At 42.7% G+C, this 24361-nt stretch overlaps 1 protein-coding gene across 1 annotated transcript in view; it reads left to right on the forward strand.

Moving 5' to 3' along the window:
• Positions 1–24361, forward strand: part of Gna12 (guanine nucleotide binding protein (G protein) alpha 12) — a gene marked incomplete at its 5' end in the record, with an annotated part of 93881 nt that continues 69520 nt past the window's right edge. Inside the window, 1 exon segment of the mRNA XM_005397862.2 lies at positions 1–129. Within this exon segment, the coding sequence (XP_005397919.2) occupies positions 1–129 (129 nt within the window).

The following is a 24361-nucleotide window of genomic DNA, read 5'->3' on the forward strand; positions in this document are numbered from 1 at the left end:
CTGCTGCTGGGCGCGGGCGAGAGCGGCAAGTCCACCTTCCTCAAGCAGATGCGCATCATCCACGGCCGCGAGTTCGACCAGAAGGCGCTGCTCGAGTTCCGAGACACCATCTTCGACAACATCCTCAAGGTGATGCGGGGCCCCGCCCACCCGCCGCACACCTGTGCCCAGGTGGGGCGCAGGTAGCCGGCCCCCGCCAGCGTGGTCCCCGCGGTCGCTGCGGCGCCGGCCTAGTCCGCCTTGTTGTCCCCTGCCTGGCGGCGGGCAGGTATCCTCAGCGCGGTGTCGGGGTTGGGGCGGGGGGCAGCCTCAGGGCCACCTGGGCGCCTCCGCCCCTGCACATTCCCTTTAGTTCCCCAAGGGCCTGGTGGCTTTACCCTTCCTTGGATGCCTGGGGACACAGCTACTGGAAGCTGGCCAACTTCGGAGGACTTGGGGTCTGAGGGAGGGCGTCTTCGTGCGAGAGGAACACCACCCCCCCACGCCCCCACCCCGTGGCTGGCATTTCCCCTGAAGCTGCCTAGGGTGAGGACTCCGAACTTCCCCTGCTCACCAGCAGGCCCTTAAGAGCTCAGTAGGCTTAGGGGAACCAGCACCAGTCTTAATTTTTTACGTTCTAGCGGGCAAATTTCAAACATATACAAAAGTAGAGAAGATAGTGGGAGGAACTGTAAGGTACCCATCTCCCAGCTTCACCAGTGATCAGTTCCGAGCCAGTCTTCTTCACCTATGCCCCCGCAAGCTTGGAGCAAATCCCAGATGTTGTATAGTTGCTTTAGAAAACATTTTAGTGTGTTGCTAAAAAGCCTTGTTTTAAAAACATGACCACAGTACCACGAACAACCTTAAAAAACTGTAAGGACTCCTTAATATCACCGAATGTCTAGTCAGTGTCCAGATTTGCACCATTGTTGCACCGTTGTTTTATGTGCAAGATCCTTACGTTTGAATCGGATACGAATAATATCCTTACATTGTGATAAATCTCCAGGTTCTTTTTCTTGTTCCTTTTATAGTCTTTGCAGTGTCTGTGAAAGAAACACTCCAGTTGACAGAGTCTGGGGTCCTGACTCTCACCTCTAAAAGGTGTGGGAAAGGCCCCAAAGGAAATGTGAAGAAAACTGAAGTAGGCAAAGGAAAGTGTCCTGCACCCAGATTGGGTCATTTCCTCTTTGAGTTTCTTATCTCTACCCTTTCCTTGCCCCCTCCTCACTTTTACTCAAGCCTATTTTGGGGAAGCCAACTTACAGGCAGGTCTGAGCAAAGTCATCTCAAAGCAGAGGTGGAGAGAAGTTTGTCATACCATAAAACCTGCCCGGAGACTAGTTTATAAGGTGCCTGAGGGATTTTAAATTTAGCAAAGGGCGCTAGAAACCCATCTGGGACATTTTCTTTCACTTCAGACCCAGGGAAGCTCTGGGCCCAGCCTTACTGGTGAGATCCTGGGCTCCAGACTTCTAGGCCAGTATTCTCACTTTACATTTTTGTTTCTAAAATACTTCCTTTTGATAAAAATAGCTCTTTTGGGATTGCGATGGGAAGAAAGTAATTTGAATGATAAGTCACCCGTTTCCTTTTCACCTCTTTCGGAAGCCTCACAGTGAGAGGTCTCTGGCCAAATACTATTGCAACTCACTAGAGATCGATTGTGTGTTTCAAAATTCCCCTCATCTTCCCTGGTGAAGTGTACAGGATTGCCTCTCAGGGCCTACTGTCTTAACTTCTCTGTCAAAGAGCCTTATTTTATTTTCGCTGCCTTCCTGGACCTCAGAACTAGGCAGATTTGGCTGGCTGACTATCTCCCAGTTTAAATTCTGGTTTCTTTCAACTTGGGAGGCAGAGAAAATATTTAGAAATAGATCTTGAATCTAAATTGGTGTACTAAGTACATTAAAAAAAATGCAGTCTTAACTTTTTTCCTGATGCATATAAATACTAACTTTTCCTGGCTTCCTTATCAACAGAAACAAGATACGTTAACTAGTATTCCATTTTCCTTCCCAAATTTTACTAAGTTAGTTTCTTATTAAACTCATTTTTCTGTTGTGAGCATTTTAATACTAGTTAGAAATTTAGCTTTCCATTTAAAACCAAAAATAAGTCGCTTTGTAGTGGCTTTAGTTGTGGATATTTGAATGATACTGTTTAGAATAATATTTACATAGGGCTCTAGTGTTAACAGATTTCTTTTAAAGTACTGTGTGCTATGTATATTGGGTCAGAGCCTTTCATATGTGACATTTAATTTTCATAAGGCTCCAAGTGGTGTTGCCCTATTTATTTAGTAAATGAGAAAATTGAGGATAAATAATTTAAAATCTACTCAGGGTCAGCTTCCTAATTATCAGGTAGCAGAGCTAAGAACCAAACCTAGTCTTTTATCTTTTTTTAATTAAATTTTTAATTTGGAGATAATTGTAAAGTTCTATGCAGTTGTAAGAATAACACAGAAATGTATGCTCTACCCACTTGTACTTGATGGTGATATCTTGGAAAACTGTAGTACAGCTTACAACCAGGATATTGACATTGATATAGTCTAGATACAGAACAGTTTCATCGCTGAAAGTGTCCTTCATGTCACCCTTTTATAGTTATTCCGTCCTCATGCCCCTCCCTGAGCCTAGTGGGAACTAATCTGTTCTCTAATTCTATTGTTTTATCACTCCAAGAATATCATATGAAGAATCACATACAATGTGATCTCTTAAATTGGCTTTTACCACTCAGCATAATCTCCTGAAGATTCACATGCAAGGGCTTGCGAATGTTAATAGTTCTTGCTTTTTTATTTCTGAGTAGTACACCATTTAATCATTCATCTGTTGAAGGATGGCTGAGTTGTCCCAGTTTCTACCCATTATAAAGAAAAAAATCTTACATGTATGTACATTCACATACATGCTTTTATGTGTACATAAGTTTTTGTACATCTGGGATAAATGTCCAAGAGTACAATTACTGGCTCATATGGTAGTTGTATCTTTATTTTTAGGAGAAATTGATAGACTGTTTCCCAAGGGATGTGCCATTTTACATTGCCACAAGCCTTGTGTAAGAGATCCAGTTTCTCTGCATCCTTGCTAGAAATTTGGTGGTGTTGCTGGGGTTTTTGTTTTGTTTATTTTTGTTTTTTAAATTTTAACCATTCTGGTAGGTGGGTAGTGAGTCTTCTTATGGTTCTAATTTGCATTTCCCTCATGCCTAATGATGTGGAACATATTTTCATGTGCTTATTTGCCATCCATTTACCCTCTTCAGTGAAATGTTTCTTTATATTTCTTTGTAATATTCTAATAAGATTACTTATTTTTTTATTGATGAATTTTGGGAATTCTTTATGTATTCTAGATACTAGTCCTTTGTGATATTGGTTTGCACAGATTTTCTTTCAGACTGTAAAAAATTTCTCATTTCATCCTCTTAACAGTGTCTTTTACAGCGAAAGTTCCTAATTTCATTGAGGTCCAGTTTTAATTTTTCCTGTTATGGATAATTGCTTTGTGTATTAAGTCTGAGAATTTTGCTTAACTTTAGATCCAAAGATTTTCTGTTACTTTTTTCTAGAAGTTTTATAGTTTCACATTCAAGTACATGGTCTACCTTGAGTTAATTTGTATGAGGTATGAGGTTTAGATAGTTTTGTTTTTGACTATTCAGTGGTTCCAGTACCATTTGTTGAAAAGGCCATCCTACAATTAAATTGCTTTTATATATTTGTCAATCAGTTGGGCGTCTTCAGTCTGTTTCTGAGTTCTCTTTAGTTCCATTGATTTGTATGTCTATCCTTGTGCCAATACTATTACACTGTATTGATTACTGGAGCTAAATGAGTATTAGTATCAGATAGGGTGATTTCTCCCACTATATCTTCTTTCAGGATTGCATTAGTTATTCCAAGGACTTTGCCTGTTTTCCATATAAATTTTAGAAATAATTTTGTTTATGCCTATATATTTAAAAAAAACTTGTTGGAATGTTGATAATAATTGCATTAGATCTCTGGATCAAATTAGAATTAACACCTTTACTATGTTGAGTCAGCCAGTTGATGAACACACTATATCTTCATTCATTTATATCTTTGATTTATCTGCCTTTTCCACTTTTCAGTATCTTTTAAGTTTACACCTAATTACTTACTTTAAAATAATGTAAAGGATATTGTGCCTTTACTTTCAGTTTCCATGTGCCTGCCCACTCTTAGTGAAACAATGTGATTGAGTTTTGCCCTTGTTTTTGCTTCCTGTGACCTTTCTGAACACAATAGTTGTAAGAGCTTTCCTGTGGATTCCTTGCAATTTTCTGTGTAGACCAGTATGTTATCTGCAAGTAGGGACAGCTCTATTTTCTCTTTCCCAATAGGTATGTCTCCTGTTTCTTTTTCTTGCCTCACTGCAGTGGCTGGAACTTCCAGTGTTATATAGAATAAGAGTAGGGAGAGTTTTGTTTTGTCTTGTTTTTCCTGGAACTGGGAATCAAACTCAAGACCTCGTGTTTGTCAGGCAGGCGCTGTGCCGCTAGAACTAAATTCCCAGCCCCCGAGTAGGGAGAGTTTTGATGTCTTGTTATTTCCTGACAGAGATGATATGTGTCTTCTCTATTTTTTGTCAGTCTTCCTAGAGGTTTACAAGTTTTACTAATTTTTTTTTCTTAATCAAAAAGAAACAGTTTTTTATACCATCAATTATATTTTCCCCCATGCTTGCCAGGTGCCACACCACTGAGTTAAATCCCTGGCCCCTCCTTTACTATTTTTGTCCCATTTACTCTGGATTTATTTTGTTCCTTTTTTTCTTAGTTGCTTAGGTAGAGACATAGATAACAACGATTTTGCCCCTTTTCTGATACCAACATGTTTGGGTTTTTTGTTTGTTTGGTTTTTTGGGGGTTTTTTTTGGTTTTTTTTTTTGGTACTGGGAATTGAACTCAGGCCTTTGTGCTTGCCAGTCAGGTGCTTATGCCACTGAGCTGTACCCCCCAGCCCCTATCAACATGTTAAGGACTATAAATTTCCCTCTCTATACTGCTTTAGCTGTGTCTATGCATTTTGATATGTAGTACTTTCATTTGTATTCAGTTTCATGTGCACTTTATTTCTTTTGAAATGTCTTCTTTCACTCGTGGATTATTTATAAATATGCTGTGATTTCCAAATGCTTAGAAATTTTCTTGTTTCTGTTATTGAATGCTAGTTTGACTCCATTATGGTGAGAGAACACATTTTGTATGGTTTTAGTTCTTTTAAATTTGCATAAGTTTGTAGTTTATGGTCTAGTTGGTATATGTTTTGTGGTCTTTATGTTGGTAGTTGCTCCATAGACACTTCAAAAAAGTGTATATTCTGTTGCTTGCCGGAGTGTTCTGCCTTTCCAGTGGATGTTCTTGGTTCACAGTGGTGTTGAGCCCTGTATCCTTGCTGAGTTTCTGTTTAGTAATTTGGTCACTTGCTGAGGATGGGGTATTAAAGTCCCCAACTGTAATTAGGATTTGTTGTTTCTCCTTTAGCTCTGTCAGTTTTTGTTTCATGTATTTTGAGGTCCAGTTGTGTGGTACATGAGCATTGAGGATTATTATGTCCACCTGGGATTATTGACCCTTTGTCATTATGTCATGCACCTCTTTGTCTTTATAGAGGCCTCTTAAATTACAGTGGGATTACTTCCCAGTGAACTCATCTCAAGTTGAAAATATTGTAAGTCAAAAATGCATTTAATATACACTTAATCTAACAAGCACCTTATCTTAAGAACACAGGAGCTGCAGAAGAGCAGTTTTTTACCCTCATAATCATGCACAGCTGTGATCTACAGCTCACTGCTGCTGCCCACAATCATGAATATCTTAGTGCATTTCACTAGCCCCAGAAAAACCAACATTCAAAATTTGAAATAGGTTTCTACTGGGTATGTCCGGCTTTTGCACCTCATAAAGTAGAAAAGTTGTAACTTGAATCCTAGTAAGTCAGAAAGCTTTCTCTGTCCCTCCCCTCATCAGAACCCAGCACAATGCCTTGAATACTTTGTTGGACTTAATTCTTTTGTTTCGGTGTCAAAAAAAGACCACACAGGGGGCTGGGGATTTAGCTCATCAGCCCAGCGCTAGCCTGGCAAGCACGAGGTTGTGAGTTCAATTCCCGGTACCGGAAAACAAAACAAAACAAAACAAACAAAAAAAAAAGCAAAAAAAAACAAAAAAAAAAAAGACCACACAATATAATAATCTTATTCTCCAAGATATTCCTAAAATCAGCAATACATCTACACATAAAGCATCTTGGTGTTGGAGTGATTAAATGAATATGAATACAATTACTGTATATGTATGATGTTGTGATTTCCCGTCCATGTAGCAAAAATACCTTCAGCTTCCATCTAACTGGATGTGACATTCAGTATTTAAAAATGCTCTTGCAGCATAATGCATCACGTATAGATCAGGGAGTGGAACCTCTGTGGAATAAATCCAGGCTTTGCTGAGCTTCCACCAGACCGAGGCACACACTATCATCACAGCATTTTTTTTTAATTAAGTTTATTGGTACATTATAGATATACATAATGATCACATTTATCATAGGGAATTTGTACCTGTACATGATATATCTTAATTCTTTTTTTTCATTTCCCTTCCTTCCTCTTCCTTCAACCCTTCTTCCTCTCCTTATTTACAAATCATTTTTTTCTATTTTTTTCTTTTTCCTTCATTCCTTTCCCCCTCTACCCTCCTTAGTTCCCCTTTCCATTTGAGCATTTTCTGCCTATTTCACAATATTTATTATATATTTTGGTCCTTATTTACACTTTTGGTTTCTCACACCAGAGAAACAATCCAATATTTACATATGTGTGTTCAGTTTACTCACTGAAGAGTATGGTCTCAGAGTGTATCCATTTACCTAGGAATGTTATCCTTCTTTATGGCTGAATAGTACTGTATTGCATTTAAAAAAAAAAAAAAAAGCCCACATTATTCCACAATTTCCAAAACACCAAATACATGAGCTTCAAGGAGAGCCCACTGTGGAAGTTAGAGAATATCCCTTTAAGATGACAAAATAAAAAGAAACCAGAGAGGGAGGAAGAGAGAGGAAAAGAGAGAAAGAAACAAACCACATAGTTTTCCTGATGTTATTTACAACATGCAAAAGCAACTAGGAAATTCAGACGATCAGTTGCAGAGGACAGTTGGAAGTAAAGAAGTTATACAATTCCTATATCCAAATTCAAGCTCACCCGTGACCTAAAAGAAGAGCCCTGCACCTGGAACCAGAAGACCAGAGTGATGGAGACTCCTGGTTCCAAGCGGGAGCAGCTCCATTTCTTAAAAAAAAAAAAAGACTTTGGACATGATATAGCAAGCATGCAAAACAAAGTGGAAAGAAGGCAGGTGTCCCAGTGACTTCAGAACGTGAGTAAGGACAGGCAGTGAGTACCCTGGGTGTCCTCTACCTCCTGCCTGCCACTGCAGAAGCCACACTGAAACAGCCAAGAGGCACAGAGGAAAAGAACTCAGGATGGGCCTGTTCCTGACCAATAGACCCAGAAGAGGAGTAGACATATACAGAAGGCCCTTGCAGCAATGCCCAACCTTCTCCAGCCAAATTCCAAGAAGAAACCACATACACCATCCAGTGAGGTTTCAGCAGTGTTGAGAGGAAGCTGATTTCCCTCCTCCTTCCTGCCCCGAGTGATTTTCCAAGTGGCCCAGCAGGTAGTGGTGCTAGGGCAAGACAGGCATCTGCATTCTCACCTGGAAGCAGTGAGGGGTGTTCCAGTTCCCTCACTGGAGAGGGTCCACAGGGTTAAGTGGAGAAATCGAGCCTCCAGCCTCACCTAGGACCAAGGACACAGACAGAGAAGAGGGGAGGCTGGCTGCTTACCCACTCCCTTTCCTGGCCTCAGCCAGGCCCAGCATGGGATGATGTTACAAACCCATTGAACAAGGTAACAGGCTCAGGGACCTGGAGGTCCTTATAGCCAAAGAGCAAACAGCCTTGTTGTCATAGTCCCCAGAGAAGAGGAAAGAGCGAGTGAGACTGCAAAGTATTTGCATAAATCGTGCCTGACAACTTCCCAAGTTTGGCAAAAGATATAAATGTACACAGATTCAAGAAGTTGAGTAAACCCTAGTAATAGGTACGAAGAGGATATAAATAGAATATCCTATTTCTTGTGCATTTCTTAAATTATATTTAATGACTGAAGTAAAACCCAGGAAAACCCAATGTGGCACTCAGAGTCTAATAAGAAATTCTAAGACATTCATATTAAAAAATAAAGATAATAAAGTGACCTGAATGGAAGTTTCTACTCTTAACCTAAATTGTAAAACACCAATGTCAGCAGACTGGGATAAGTTACATATGGATATTGTAAGCTAGAACAGCTATCAAGAAAATAGTTCAAAATGTTATACTCAAAAATCAACTGATAAGCCAGGTGTGGTAGCACATGCCTGTAATCCCACCACTCAAGAAGCTGAGGCAGGAGGATCGCTAAGAGTTTGAAGCCAGCCTGGGCTACATAGTAAGTTCAGAGCCAGGGCCAACCAGAACTACAGAGCAAGACCCTGTCTCAAAAAACCAAAAACCAAAAACAAAGAAATCAACTATAAGATGGAATCTTAAAACATATTTAAATAATCCAGAAGAAAGAACAGAACAAACCAAAAGGGGGGAAGGGGAAAATTAAGCCTCAACACATTATTAATGAACTTATTTTAAATGTAAATTATCTAAATATGTAAATTAATTGAGGTTGCCAGAGTTGACTTAAAAATGTCTGTAAAACTCACTTCAAAGCAACATGGATAGGTCAAAAGTAAAGGATGGAAAAAAACAGATACCATGACAGCATTAGTGAAAACAAATGAGTACTGTCCATTAAATATCTGATAAAGTAGACTCTGGCGTAAAGAAAATTACTAGTGAAAGGGAGAGTGAATACTACCTATTCCAAACACTTCCAGCATTCTTGAAGCTGGAAAGACAGTTGCACAGGCAACTGCAGTGCAGAGTAGAAATGGATACTATGTACAAGATGACTGTGGAGGGCCAGAAGTGACTCAGGGGGAAGATTACTTCTGGCTAGGCCATTGTAAGAGGCCTTGTCCAGGAAGTGGATCTGAGCTAGCTTTTGAAGGCTCTGTAGCATTTCAGCAGGTAGAGAAGAACACACAAATGAGACCATCTTGGACTTCTACGTTTACCTACCAACTAAGAAAATTCTAACAGCTATACATACTGAAAAAGAATCAGCATAAGAGCCAGGTGGACTTCTAGTCTAAAGGAGTGATCAGAATGTAGTAGCTTGCTATAGAGACCGCAGTCGCAGCACTCTGGCTGAAGCAGTAGGGCATCCTCCCTACAGAACTCATATACATGTGTGTAGTTTCAAGTTCCCTGGACATCCTAAATGCCAAGAGGGGGCCTACAAGTGGCCTATGGACTGCAGATTAGCAACTTTTATTGTAGAATATCTAGGATTATGTTAACCAAAATTTCATTTTTTAAAATTGTTTGTTGTATCACACTTTTTGCTAAGGTGTTCAGACTTAGAAGAAGCCTCCATTGTATTTTGTAAAGCACTTTGGAGCGCCTGTCCTGCAAGAGCCTGTGTTTGTAGAGCTCAGAAGCACCACTCGGATCTGCAGTGGGTTTGTGTGAGGGCAGGAGCATAAATCAGCTTCGGGGGTCTAGAGCACAGTTGGATTTTTATTGCCTTGTTGGCAAATTGCATTTAAGTAAGCAAATTTATACTTGGACACATGGTTGGTCCTTTTATAATTCCAAACAAACAAATGAAAAAATCATTCCATCAGTTGAAAGAAAATCCAGAGAGACCCCTTTAGCCATTGCTGGAGATGCAGAGCCATAAATGATCGGTCTTGCCCTCCAGCTTCCAAGTTTATAGGTTGGTTATTGTAACCAGATCTTGTAAGAGAAGCAGTCTTTGACCTTCCGTCATCTGTCATGGGAGATTTGGAATATAGCTGTGCTTGATGCCAGGTAGTGCTCTGTTGACAGCTCATAATTATTTTGTTATTACATAGTTGGGAGTGGGTCCATGGATCGTATCTTTTTAAAGTGGAGCTGCAGATTTAAACTTAAGGCCTATCTAGAGATATAATTATAGGGTGATCTTCAAGCCAAAGAAGCTAATGCTGCATAATGGACCTGGTGTGTCACTTATATTACCTGAAGGGCAATGCCAGCCCCTAACAACAGGTGGGTTCATTTCATACTATAAGGATTATCGCTTTTATTTAAACCAAAGAATTAGAGTCTTCTTTGCATCTCTGTCAAAAGAGCTGAAATCCCAGCACTCCAGGAGGCTGAGGCAGGATAGCCAGGTCCAACCCAGTGTGGGGAACTTAGTGATTTAATGAGATTCAATCTCAAAATTTAAAACAAAAAAATTTTAAAGGGCTGAGGAAATAGTTTAGCGCAAAGGACCTGAGTTCAATACCCAGTGCCACAAGGGGAGGAGCCAGGATGGGAAAATCTGCCACTTGGCACCAACTGGGTTTCCTTTTAGGGGTGAGCAGAGTGTGAATGATAGTTGCTGACCTGTGTGCTAGTCTTTCTGTATGTTTCATTTGCCAATTAAGATCATTGTCTTGGAGCTAGGGAGGGGTGTGGCTCAGGAGTAGAGTATGTGTTTAACATGTGCCTGGCCTTGGGTTCCATCCCCAGCATCACAAAAAGGAAAAGAAAAAAACTGAATTGTCTACATCTGCATTAGGATAAGTGTTCAGGTATGTCCAGGATCATTGTCATTATGGAAGACGTATCTTGCACTCTGTGTCAGCTTATCTGTTAGAGAAACCAATGTCTTTGTGGTGGTTCCATAGACCAACTGTTTGGAACTTGAACTTTGGGTGTGCAGTGTCCACAGAACAGTAAGAGAATGGTTCTTACTCTTGGGAGGGTTTGTGAGCAGGTAGAAGTAGTCCAAAGCAGCACAAACTGTTGTTCCTGGTGTCCAGGTAAGATAGTATCCCTGACTCTAGCCTTTCTCAGCAGCAGACCTGCTTGGTCATTGAAAGCAGGCACTTTGTGCCACGCTCTGAATACAGCTTGGGTGGAAGAGATACACTTTTTGTCTCATGGAACTGTCTGACACCAATGAGACATGATGAAATTTGTCCAGACCAGGTAAGCAGTGTCCCGGGGCTGTGATTCTGATTGCTGAGGAATTTCTGATGCAAGAACCCAGTGGTCAGCTTTGGTCACAGTGATTATACTGCCACAGTCATTGACAAAGCATGAAGAGATGCAAATTACATTGATCTTCAAGCTGGAATTATGTTTGTCTTTTAGACAAGATACACAGTGTGCCAAACAAAAGACTTGACATTAACTGAGAAAGGAAAGATGGTTATTGTTTAAAGTGTCACCTTACGTGTGACTTTCATTACAGATTCAAGGACCAGCCACTTCAGACATTTGTGTTTAGAATTTCTATAATACTTGTTAGCAAGACTTTAATCTGTGTTTTCCACTCATACTATTTTTGTTTTTGTTTTCATTTTTTTATTTTTTGAGACAGAGTCTCAGTATGTAGTTCAGCCTGGTCTTGAACTCATTATATAGCCCAGGCTGGCCTTGAACGTGCAGCGATGGTCTTGCCTCAGTCTTGCAAGTGCTGGGATTATAGGCCTGCACCACCATACATGGCTCCTGCTCATACTGTTTTATGTCTACAATTCTTGGCACATACACATAACCAATAACTGTTTATATTTTTGTGGCCACTTAAATGTTTTTTTCAAGGAAATAAAGTTCCCATAATTTTAGTGTTAGGATGGGGAGACAAAATGTTTTTCCCCAGGGTTCTGATGACTTGGTGAGATAGATATAGGTCAAAAACTCTGTTAAAAGTGTGGAATGATACGGGCCAGGATGAGAGGCTCCTGGGGAGATTAGCTGGTCAGAACTGAGAAACAGAAAACTGGTCATTTACCTTCTTATCAGTACATATTTGGTATAGCAATAATGAGATTGTTTTTAAACAAACATACCAAGGCTAGCAGAACATACTAGTTAGAGCAGATGTCTCATTAAAAGAAATCATCTTCGGAAGCCAAGTCAGCAAGCACCTCTGAAGTGCCTCTGTGCTCAGTGCTGCCGAAACTACAAAGATGAGCCAGCCAGCCCAACAGGGAAACCTCCTGTCTCGGGGGCACCTTCTCTGTGATGGTGTTTGCTCCTTGAGCAACCCTGTCAGAGAAGGTTGGGGGTTCTCCTCCAAGAATTGGCATCTTTACTTTCCCAGTCGATGTTCCCCTGGGGAGGGAGGTTAGCTGCCTGGTTTCTGTCTAGCCTCTTGTTCAGGGAGGTGTGCCTTGCTAGACTGGCAAGTCCAGGAGGGAGTGAGATGGCTGCTCAGCACCCTTTCTTTGGAGCCACCTGCCCACAGGAACATATGTTCTTCCTTCATACCACCAGGCAGAGGGCCTCCTTGCCCCTGTTTGTCCAGCTGTGCAGGAGAGCAGGCCAACTTGGCTGCAAAGCTAAACCAAGCTCTTTAGCAAAACAGCCAAGAGTTTGATCTCCGTCTCTCTGACTCCTGTTTTAACTATCAAATCGCTTCTAATGTTGGGAGCAGAAGATGACAAATTGAGTCTAATGCCAGTCTGAACACCACAGCCAAGGGCAGAGAGGGAGGATTCTAGGAAGTAGATAGCACTTCTCTTGAGCTCAGGCTTAGTCTCCTCCATCCTGAATAGTCACCCTAATGCCCACCAGCCTGGGGAGTAGCAGGCCCAGGGCTCTGGAACATAAACTCAGGAAAAAGGCAGGGGACCTCAAACCCAGAGGACCATGGCAGAGGCGGACAATGTGCTGAACTCAAGCTCAGGGGCCTGGGGAGTGGGCTAGAGGTCTAGGACACCAGTAGGATTTGAGAAGAAAATTCACTCAGTCCAGGCCAGTTTTGAGCTTTATTCACCTCCTTTCTCAGAGGTGGACTGAAAGTAGAGTTTGGTCTGGCCTGAGAAGACAAGTAGGTGAAAATGGTGTCAGGAAAATTGGCCAGAGTGCTTTGGAGGGAGTGGGCTGGCGGAGAGCAAAGCATGGGAAAATTAAAAAGAAATGACATGGCAGCTCTTAAGTACTGTAGCCAAAAGCGGGTGTGGGGAGGATAGCATACAAGGACTGATGGAAAACTGCATCTGGGAAAAAGGCAAACTGAAACCGTAGATTGCCTGAGAGTGCTTTCTATCATATAAGAACAATAAGCATATAGATAAGTTACAAGCAGGAAGGAGCAAAAAGATACAGCTAAAGAGTTAGTTAATATGGAGAGCAGGGGAGGGTCCCAGTCCTACTCTCCATGCATGTCCACACAGTTGCAGAGTTAGGAGTTTCCAGACACTAGGCTCCTTCGGGCGTTTGTACAACAGACACCTCACATCAGTGTCCAAAAAAGGCTCGGTGTAGTCTTCCCTCACAGAGGGAAATAGGGATGTCTGCTGATTTAAAGGCCTCTTTTTCCTTCATTTCTCGGTATATACTGCCCAAGGCAGCAACCTGGTTGTCAGAGCCAGAAGTGGTAAGTGGTAGCCTTTTGTCCTCCTGGCCCGTTTCTGCTGGCACTGCCATGAGCCCTTTGTACTTCATTGCAGAGAGCAGGCTGTTTTGATGTGGGCACGGCCACTAAAGAAGGGCCTATTCAAGCAGAGGGAAGTTGATTTTGTTAGCCAGCTGCTTAACTGAGGTTCTCTAAAAGCAGGGATGATGTGATCAGTTTTCTTTCCCTGCTGTTTACCCTGGTACCCATGCATAATGGGAATAGAAGGCAACTTGGGTGGCACCTGTAGCAGATTGGATCAGCAGCTCTGGTTCTTCTTGGCACCTTGTAACAGTCCTGAAAAAGTTCCCATGTCCAGCTTCACAGTGTCCAACCCCCTTTTCACGTAATCCCTTGTTTGTTAACCACAGCGGCCCCACAGTGACTGGGGATAGGCGAGGGAAGGGTCATGTTTCAGATGAGAAAACAGAGCTGGCAGACCTTTGTAACACGTGACTCTGCTTGTTGGGAAGTTAGTGGCAGTGGGCTGTGTCAGGCTACTTGGGCTCGGTCTCCCTGAAACGTGGGAGTGTTGCAGTAAGGGTGATATCGGCAGCAGCAGTTGTAGTTTCCCTCCCCTGTGAGGTAGTGGTAGCTGCCAGAACTTTCACAGTGTGATCATTGCTACAAGTGAATGCAGCATGGCTGCATCTCATGGAGGACAGTGCAAAATTCCGAGAGAATCACATGCAGCACACACCCTCAATCGTCATCCTAGTACACACTCACACACACCCACTCTCACATAACACTCATGCTTACACACACACCACAAGACATTTCAAGTACTACAGTCCTGCAGTAAAGATGTATGCAACCGTATCTCGGGAAAAAAAAAGCCTTCACTTCTGTGCTACAATTATGGACTTAATCATTTTAAAAATATATTTTCTACAGTAAATAGTATTTTAGAAGCTGCATTGACGATAGCAGTTTTGGAACATGAATCCCTTGGAATAGGATTTAACTGTCCACTGATTAAAGCCTTTTCTGCTCATGTTAATTCCTCTGCAGCTACCCGGAAATTTTCATTTTGAATTGTAGGTGTTGTAACTTAATTTCTGGTTTGAATCTAGCTTTAGAATTTTTGTAATCTTAAATATTTTTAGAATGTGTAAATATTTGCCAAGCAGACCACAACATCTTCAGCACTTTTTTTAATTGGAAACTTGTCTTAATTCTTGGTAACTTGCCTGAGCTCCCACATTCCGCCATCCCTCCCCTGCCCAGTGTTTCCCCTATTAGTAACATCTTGCATTCATGTAATACATTTTTTGTAATTGATGAATCAGTATTGATACATTATTATCAACTGAAGTTATAGTATACATTAGGGTTTGCTCTTTGTGTTGTATAGTTCTGTGGGGTTGTGTTTTTGAGTTTTGTTTTTGTTTGGTTCTATTTTTTTGAGACAGGATCTTGCCATGTAGTTTAGGGCTGACCTCATGGCTGTCCTCCTACCTCAGCCTCCCAAGTGCTAGGATTACAGGTGTGTGTCGCCTGGTTAATTCTGTAGCTTTTGACAAATGTGTCCATCATTACAGTGTTCTGCAGATGTCTCCTCAGCCACCATTCTGCTGATGTTTCTCCTCTGCCCACTGCTTCCTGCGGTGTCCCGGGCATACCTGCTATCCTCAGAAGCTTTCTCAGACATCCCCCAGTACTGGTGGGAACTGAGGGCCTTTGCACTGACCTACAGACTGAACTGAGGGCCTTTGCACTGACCTACATCCCTAGCTCTTTTTAAATTTTATTATTATTATTCTGAGATAGACTCTTGCTAAGTTGCCTGTTCTGGGCTCAAACTTGCCATCCTGCTGTCTCAGCCTCACAGAGTGCTGGAGTTACAGTGCACCTTCACGCCCAGATCTCAGTCATTCTTCATAAAGCTGTTTTCCTGCTTATGCAGTTACAATGGACCTTAATTCCCCATCAGACGAAGTAATTTTTTCCCTGTTTTTATATGTCTTTTGTATATTGAGCCCTGTTATGGTTTAGATCTAAAATGACCCTCAAAGCTTCATGTGTCTGGAAGGTGATTGGATTATGGGGTGTTAAGGCTGGCTGGCTATTAGGAGGTGGGATCTGGTCAGAAGGGGTGGATCACTGTGGTTGTGACCCAGAAGGGTTTATCTCCCTGCCCTTCTCCACCCTTGACTCAGCTTCCTGGCTGCCATGAGGTGAGCAGCTGTCCTCTGCCTGACCCTTCCACCTTGCCGCTTCTGGAGCAGGCTGGTCATGCAAGAACTGAATCTTCTAAAATGTGAGCCAAAATAAACCTGTTCTCCTGTAACTTGCCAGTGTCAGGTATTTTGTCCCAACAATGAGGAAAGTGACTAAAACATACCCTTTCACCATCAAATCATATGGCTTTTGTACATCTTAGGGGTAAAACAAACACTTACTTGACTAAAACTAGAAAAATCGTCTCTGAGGATATTAGGAATACATCTGCAAATTCCACAGTCCTCATGCAGCCAGGAAGCAGAGAACCAGGTCTAGTCATCTCTAAGCCAGAAATAACCACAATTGCTATGCTGTCTGTCCTCTCGAGTGCGTTCCCCTCCTTGCTAAGATAGCACCTACCCAGTGCCTTTTTCCCTACTCTACACTTTTGCCACAGCTTGGCTTCCTTAGTGTTATCAGGGGAAAAGAGCTTCCCGCCATATTGCTGAGGGTATCGAGAGCCACTCTACCCATGCTCTTCCCTGGGTGCTCAACTGGTAGATGATAGTAGCAAGTTTCTGCTTTTTGGCTGTTGCGTGGACAGGGGGGGTCTGGCAAGAGATCAAGAGGAAGAGAGAGGTTTCTTCCAGCACTATTTCTTGTGGTCCCCCAACTCTGTAATTCACTAATTTCAGTGTGTTTGTTTCCTGTTGGGCACCAGAGTAATTTAGAGTGCAGAGTGGCACAACCTCTCTTCCGAGGGCAATAGGAAGATCAGTGGTCCAAGGTGAGGCCAGCCAAGTACCTGTTCCCTGTCAGATGCATGGCCAGAAAGTGGGAGGAGCCTCCTTGCTGCACCTTGGTCCAGTTGTGTGGCTTAACTGCTCCCATGTATGTAATCACTTGTCAGTCGTATTAAAATGCAGATTCTAATTGAGCAGGGCTGGAGTGGGCCAGGGGCTTGGCACTTCTTTAAGTTCACAGGTAGGGGCTTTGCTGTGGAAACTGGTAGCAATGTTCACAATGCTAAAATCCTGTAACAACCTGACTGCCAACAGCTGGGGAGACATGAGGGCCTGTGGTAGGAAGGGTGTTACTAAGGCGTTTAATCACCTGACGTTTAGTGTGCACCTGCTGTCTGTCAGGTGCTTACGATGCATCATTGGAAAGAAACAAAAACAAATTGTTGCCTCAGAGAGCTTATGTTCTTGTGCAGGGTACAGACATCAGCACAATAAGCAGGTAAATCTTATAAATGGTGAATCTCTTGCCCTGGGCCAGAAAGAGCCAGGCCAAGGAGTTTGCAGGTCGTAGAGAGGCCGCTCTCAGGGGTGACATCGAAGCAGGTAGAGACAAAGAGGGGGAGGCACATGTGTGAGAAGAGCACAGCTGAGTCCAAGGCTGTGCAGGAGGAACTCACAGGAACCAGTGTGGCTGGTGTGGGAGGGGGCAGAGACAGCTGCAGGTCGCTGAAGGAACCCAGGCACCAGCTCTGAGAGGCATGGGAACCCTTCAGAAAGTTTCAGCAGCCAAGTGACACTTAGGGGGTGACTCTGGTTGCTGGCACTGCAGGGAAGCAAGAGCGGCACACAGGCAGATGTTGGAGGGCATGGTCATGATCCAGGAGACCAGACTGGAGGTGGGGAGAGGTAGTCAGTGTTTGGAAGGTGTTGATGTTGAAAATCAGCTTTTTGAGACATGGAAACACGGTTGCGATATTTACCTGGTAAAGGAGTAAACATTTTTAAGTGTTTTTAAAAAAAAAGAGTTGCCAGGCACTGTGGCTCATACCTGCAATCCCAGCAGGTTCAAAAGTTCAAGACCAGCATGGGCAATATAGTGACTTAGTGAGACCCTGTCTCAAAAAAAAATAAAATGTAGAAAGAAAGATGGAATGTAGCTCAGTGCAAAGGTCCTGAGTTCAATTTCCTGTACTGGGGGGGGGGGGCGGGAAAGTGTGATGGATGGGGTATAATGACATTAAGCAAAACAATGAGTATTTATCTCTAAAGGGGAATTTTTTTATTTTGGCTTTTATTTTCTAGAAAGCGCATTATTATTTTAGAAAATGGAAACTTTAGAAAGACTTCTGCTTCTTGGTATAATTTACAACATATCCTTTATTCCAAGATTACTCATTTGCATTCCACTTCGTAGATATCAGGATGTAGTTTGTGCTCCATTATATCTACAACATGCCTTTTAAACTTTGTTCAGTAGTGTGTTTGTCTCGCCAGCTAGCAACCCAGCTCTTTTGAAGTTCAGGGTTGCGTTTGACTTTTTTGTCCTGCTTGTGGCAGATTGTTCCTAAGTGCTTTTTAAATGTTCTGATTTCAAATCCTGCCTAGCCTCTTCCAAAAGTTTTGTTTTTCTAAATCTGCAGAGGGTTATTATTAGGATGGCTGGAAGACCAAAGATTCTTGTCTTTGTTATGGGCTTCATTTCCTCTCCATGTATGTGTTGTTCTTACCACCTGCCCCAAGGGTTCTCCCACACACCATCCAAAATTCTTAATTTGAAGCCGATGTAGTAGCAGAGGCCTCAAATCGCAGCACTGTAGTAGGCAGAAGCAGGAAGATCTCAAGTTGAAGCCCACGCTATACAATGCAGAAATTTAGTGAGACCTTGACTCAAAATTCTAAAAAAGGCTAGAGTACCTCAATGTGAAGGTCCTCAATGTGAAGGTCCTGAGTTGAATCCCCAGTGCTGCCCACACACACACACAATTTGTGCTTCTGGAAGCTAGTGTGTCCATGCACATTTTTTCCCTACTATCCTTCAGTTAGATAAGTCCCTTTTTTGTATAAATACTTCCCTCGTTTCTGCAGTTTAAAAATGGCTCCCTTGGGCTTGTTTGTGTATTGTGTGAAGTGGGTAGGAGTGCACATCAGGACCAGGCGGCTTGAAATGTGGAAAAGGTCCCTCCGACACAGCCTGCCACACATGGCTCAAGCCCAACTTTTTTTGTTACAAATAATATATGAATAGTTCCTGAGCATAAGAACTACTTTCCAAGGCCGTAATGGTGGTAACTATATGTTTCTGAAAGACCTATTGTTTCTAATCTCTCAAACCACATCAAATTCCAGTCAATGTGAGGTCACAGATGGACAGAACAACTCTGATGACAAATTCATGGAGCATCTTTTGTTAGTGTCCTGAGGAGTGGTTTTAGCAGACTGTGTTAGGATTGGGGGCTCGGAAAGTTTTTTTTTTTTTGACTCCTTTGCAAGTCCCTGCCTTTGATCTTTATTAGGGTTTGAGAAAGGCCTCGCTTAAGTTACAGCTCAGACTCACTTGATAAGAGACTGCCAAATTCCCACTCTTGGTGACTGGACAGTGTACAGATAGTAGACCCAACAGGTGGATCTTTGAATTCTGAAGAAATGGGCCTGTACAACCTAGCAGGTGAAGCAGATAAAAACCTGCAAAGGAAACATCACAAAGGAAGAAAAGCTTCCTTTTAGTAGTAGCTAGTAGTAGCTTCAAGATTGGCAGGTTTAAGCAAAAAGGTGTTGTTTGTTTGTTTGTTTGAGTGATGGGCTGAACCCAGGGCCTTATGTATGCTAGTTAAGTGCTCTAACCTGACCTGCACCCCCAACACAGTAAAGTTATAAAACAGAGGTTGGGAAAGCTGAGTAAATACATTCCAACATTTCTAGCTAGATTTTTCAAGAAACGGTGTTAATTCAAACCTTGTTTGTGTGCGTACTGTTTTACATAGACAAAGCGGTGCTGCTCTGAATCTCTTCACCTATGTGATGTGATGAGTGGCAGAGTTGTAGGCAGTGCATCCCAGCATGTCAGTCCTGGGCCGTGTGCAAGACATGGTCTGAATCCCTGTATACCTGGGCCTGGGGCCACGCTAGCACATAGCAGGCATTCAAATATTTGTTGGCCATAGAAATAAATATTTCTAGAGGAAAATATCTAAGAGAACTTGAAAACTAAATTTTAATATTGACAGTCTTGTAAACAAAAGCTTTGCTATGTTTTAGTGACATGAAGGTCAGGATTCTCTGGTCAGAAATATGACGTAGCCTTGTATTTCCTGGCAGCTAGCCCTTTACTGACCAACTTGCTAAAGGAAGAAAGTAGCTTACCTGGTATCATGTATCACTCTTTCGCTGAAGTGGACGGGACAATAGAACAGAGTTGAGAAAATAAAATAACTGAAGGAATTTCTGTTGTCCGTTGGAAAAATTGTTCAGGGGTGAATTGTCTTGCCTGGGGCCACCCAGTGAGTTGGGAGTTGCAGGCCCTGTTTCCTTATATAGCATCATTCATACAGTCTGGGCATTGCTTGAGCAGAGGATAAAAGCCATCCTCTACTCATTATTCTCTGGAACTTACAACACATGGGTATAGTTCTCTGCCGTCAGCTAGAGCTGACATCACCTTTCTCACACCCCTATTTACTACTGAAAGGAGTGTTGGTTAGTTAGTTCATTCCCGTGGTCTTTCTTCAGGGCACCAAGATGGGCACCTAGCCACAGAGGGCAGCATGTCCCCACTGTTGAGAGAGGAGGGAGTCATCTCAGGAAATCCAAGCCAGTGTGATTGGATTTCTCAGGCGGTTTATAGAACAACTGTAATCTATGTGTTGTCACAAAGATTCTTAAGCCTAGAATAAGCAGGATGTTAATTAGAAAGTCATTGATTAGCACCTTTCACTTAGCATTTGAGTAGAGGGGAGTGATGCCTTGAGCATTTGAGTAGAGTTTTGTCCATGTTAATTAGAATCTGGTAGTAGTTTATAAGGTTAGAAAACAGAGGCCACTTGACCAGTTGACTGAGAGATGGTAGCAGATTGGTGAGAACAGGTGGGGAAACAAGCACCTCTCAGAGCTTGGCATTTTCATACTCTGTGCCACATCACTGTAGGGATTGAAAGTTCAATCCCAGCTTGGGCAATTTAGCAAGACCCTCTCAAAATAAAAAGGCCCTCTGATCAATTCCTAGTACTGCCCCCCCCAAAAAAGATGTTTATAGACCTATAACTCATAAATACTATACTACTCATTCATTTCAAGTGTGCAGTTCAGTAGATTTTAGTGGATGGCCCTCACTACAGTCAATTTTCGGGCATTTTTATCACCCCAAAAAGAAACCCTGTACCACTGACAGTCCCTCTCCCCCAGACTCCTCCCCTGGCCAGGCGATATGCCTTTCTGTCTCCTCTGACTGCTTTTTCTGTACATTCCATATAAATGGAACTATACCATTTGTGGTCTTTTGTGACTAACTCCTTAGCGTGATTCTCTTGAAGTTATTCCACATTGTAGAATGGTGTCTTCATTCTTTTATATGGCCCAGTGGTTTTCCATTTTGATTTCCACATTTAGTTTATCCATTTCAGGCAATGGACATTTGAGTTGCTATTTTATTTTAGTATGTGTGCTGCCAAAGCGAACACTGGATTGCTGTTTTCTTATGGAGACCAGGCTGTTTTGATTGTCATGCATCTCACTCTTTAGCATGTACACCTCCACAGCTGTTTTAGTTTGCTATTGCCACTCTAACAGTTTACCACAGACTTAAAAACTTACAACACAGGTTTGTCAGCTCATAGCTTCTTGAGTGAGAGGTATGGGCAGAGTATGGCTCCATCCTTTAGTCTGGGTCTCAGGGGCCTGAAATGAAGTTGTCAGCTGGACTGTGCTCCTTTGTGGAGGCTGTGGGAAGACTCGGCTTCCAAGCCCATTCTGGTGGTAGCAGATTTTAGTTCCTTGGGTTGAGGACTGAAGTCCCCTTCTGCTGGCTATGGGCCAGGGCCTCCCTCTGCTCTTGCACACAGCCCCTGCATCTTGGTGTCCGAGGTGGTGGGTAGAATCCTGCCACACTTAGAATGTTTGACTTCATCCTCCCACTTTATAAGGATTCATGCGATTACATCAGGCCAAGAGATAATCCAGGATAATCTCCCTAGTTTAAGGTCACCCAGTAGACAACCTTAATTACATCTGCAAAATCCTTTAACCTCAGTAGATAGTATTTCCTTGGATAATGAAGGTCATCTTCAAATTGCACATAACCCAACAGCTTGTGGCCACATGTGGCACTGTTGGTAAGGGGAGAAGTAAAAGTTTTAGGCTGTTCAGAGATAACACAAAGACGCAGAGAAAATAGAACTACGAGTGCTACTCTTGGCACATGCCTATAATCCCAGCTACTTTAGAGACTGAGGCAAGGTAATCACAAGTTCAGGCCCAGCCTGAGCTACCTGGTAAGACCCCTGCCTCAAAATAAAAATGGGTGATAATGTATCCCAGTGGTAGAGCACTTGTCATGCATGGGTTTGATCTCCAGTACAGGGGTGGGGTGGGGTGGAACACAAATGAGGCTGGTTTGATACACTCCTCCTGTTTTTTATTTTTGTTTTGAATGATTTTTTTTTGAGATTAGGATCTCACTGTATAGCCCAAGCTGGTCTAGAAGTCATAATCCTCCTGCCTCCGCAGCACTACAATTTCAGGGATATTTTTCTCATTAGAAACTATAGTCAGTTTGTCTAATCATTTGGCCAGTAGTTCTGCGTTGGGGTTCTTTTGCATCCAGGGGAACACCTGGCGATGTCTGCAGACATTTTTGGTTGTCACTGCTGGTGGGTGCCACCAGCATCCAGTGGTTAGAGCTGCCAACCATCCTATAGAGCAGAAGACAGCTCTCCAAAACAAAAATCAGCCAGGCCTAAGGCCAGTGGTGCCTAGGGGAGAAGCCTTGCTCTGTGACATGAACTATTTTTAAATGGCAGGATTGCTCTGTGTGTAAATAATGTTCTTTTTTTTTCCTTTTTTCTTTCCAACACTAGGCATTAAATCCAGAGCCTTCATGCTGAGCTATATCCTAACATTTCTTTAAAATTTTAAAACATGTTTTTACTAAGTTGCCCATGCTGGGGCTCACACTTGTGATCCTACTGCCTCAGCCTCCCAGAGTACTGGTTTTACAGGCATGTGCCACCAGTCCTGGCTATAAATAATGTTCTTAATAATGACTCCCCTGGAAGCTACCAAACGCTGGTACTTCCTTTAGGTCACTGCAGTCATTCTATGTTCAGTGAATTAATTTTAATTAATTGCATTGAATTTTAGTTCCATTTGAATTGTTAAGGGTTATTTCATGGTGTTGTAGGGCATTTAAACTAGTAACTCATGTAGTACACTTACCGAGACTTAAAAATGAAACTATACCCAAGAAGGAAAGAGGAGGGAGGGAAGCAGGGACGGAAAGAGAAAAGGAAGGGAGGGAAGTAACGAAGTAAATAAACATCCCAAGTATTCATTATCTACAATTAATGTCACATCCACAGTTTGTCACATTTATTCTAGGTATGTCTTCCCTTCTGTTCACTTCTGATGTTTCTTCTGTACTCCTTTCTCTTCCCCACTCCTGGTCCTGGCACCAGACTGCTTAAGCTAGAATTTTGACTTCATGCTCTACAAGCTTTGTGACCTCAGGTGAGTGGCTTCATTTATCCATTCCACCAGTGCTGAGTGCACTGGGAAGACAGCAGTGGCCCAAACAGGGTTGTGGCTGTCATTGTACTTATGTCCTTGGGATGGGCAGTCTAGAGACCAAGGATATTTTTTAAAAATATTAATATCAGGTGATAAGTAATCTCAGGAAAAATAAGGCAGGCCATGGAGGGGTAGTAAACATTACTTGGAGTGGGGTATGGTTCGTGCTGCTTTGGAAGGCTGGTTTCTGGCTCAGTGCTACATGAGCAAAGATATCAGCAGTGCTGCCATGTCGGGTGAGAGTGCTCCAGGCAGCAGGCAGAGGCCTCAGAACCCAGTATGGTGAACAAGGGCAGAGAGCCAGGCTGAGGCATAGGGAAGGTGCGGGCCATGGTAAGGACTTTTATTAAAGTGGAATATGACAGAAAGCCTTCAGCAAGTATAAGTAAAGAAACGAAATGATTTGACTTGTGCTTTAAAAGGAGCATTTGTGCAAAGTGTGTGTAAATTGATCAAGAGGCTGTGGGAATGTGGGTAAGGAGGAAGAAGGGCTAGCCCTGGGCAGACGCTGTGGTCCACATTCACCCCCAGTTGTCAGCCAGGTAGGAATAGCGTTCGTGGTAAGTCACTAGAAGGCCCCTCAGTTTCTATCACTTCCCCAGCCTCTCAGTCTTGTCCTCTGGGAACCAGGGATAATGGTGTTGCTCCTTCATGGTTGCCTTTGGAATAGAGTTAGTGCCTATGGGCTTGGCCTGGCACAGCAAAATCCATGTAACAGCATCATTGTTACTCTTACTGCTGCCACTGTCCTTCTCCAGTAGCGGCCACCATCACGAATTTGCTATTTATTCAACCCATGTTTTTATACTTCCCTTACCTATATGTGTCCATAATAAGAAAATGTTTATTCGTCCTTAAGAATTTATACACATGGTATCATTTTGAATATCCTGCTCAGGAACTTATTGGCCCAGCCTCCCCTTTGTGTCTGTCCATGGAGGCATGGTCGACCCACTCTGCTCCTCCAACCTTGTACTTTGTGCTGTGACCTAATCCCTTGGTAATGCATAGTTAGCTTGTTTGCCCTTTTTTCTGCAGTGACAGTGCAGCACTGTGTCCTCATCCATGGCCCCCAGTGCCCTGTGGCCAGGGTTTCTCTGG

Source organism: Chinchilla lanigera, unplaced genomic scaffold (genome assembly GCF_000276665.1).
Source record: "Chinchilla lanigera isolate Chin_1 unplaced genomic scaffold, ChiLan1.0 scaffold00059, whole genome shotgun sequence".
Lineage (NCBI taxonomy): Eukaryota > Metazoa > Chordata > Mammalia > Rodentia > Chinchillidae > Chinchilla > Chinchilla lanigera.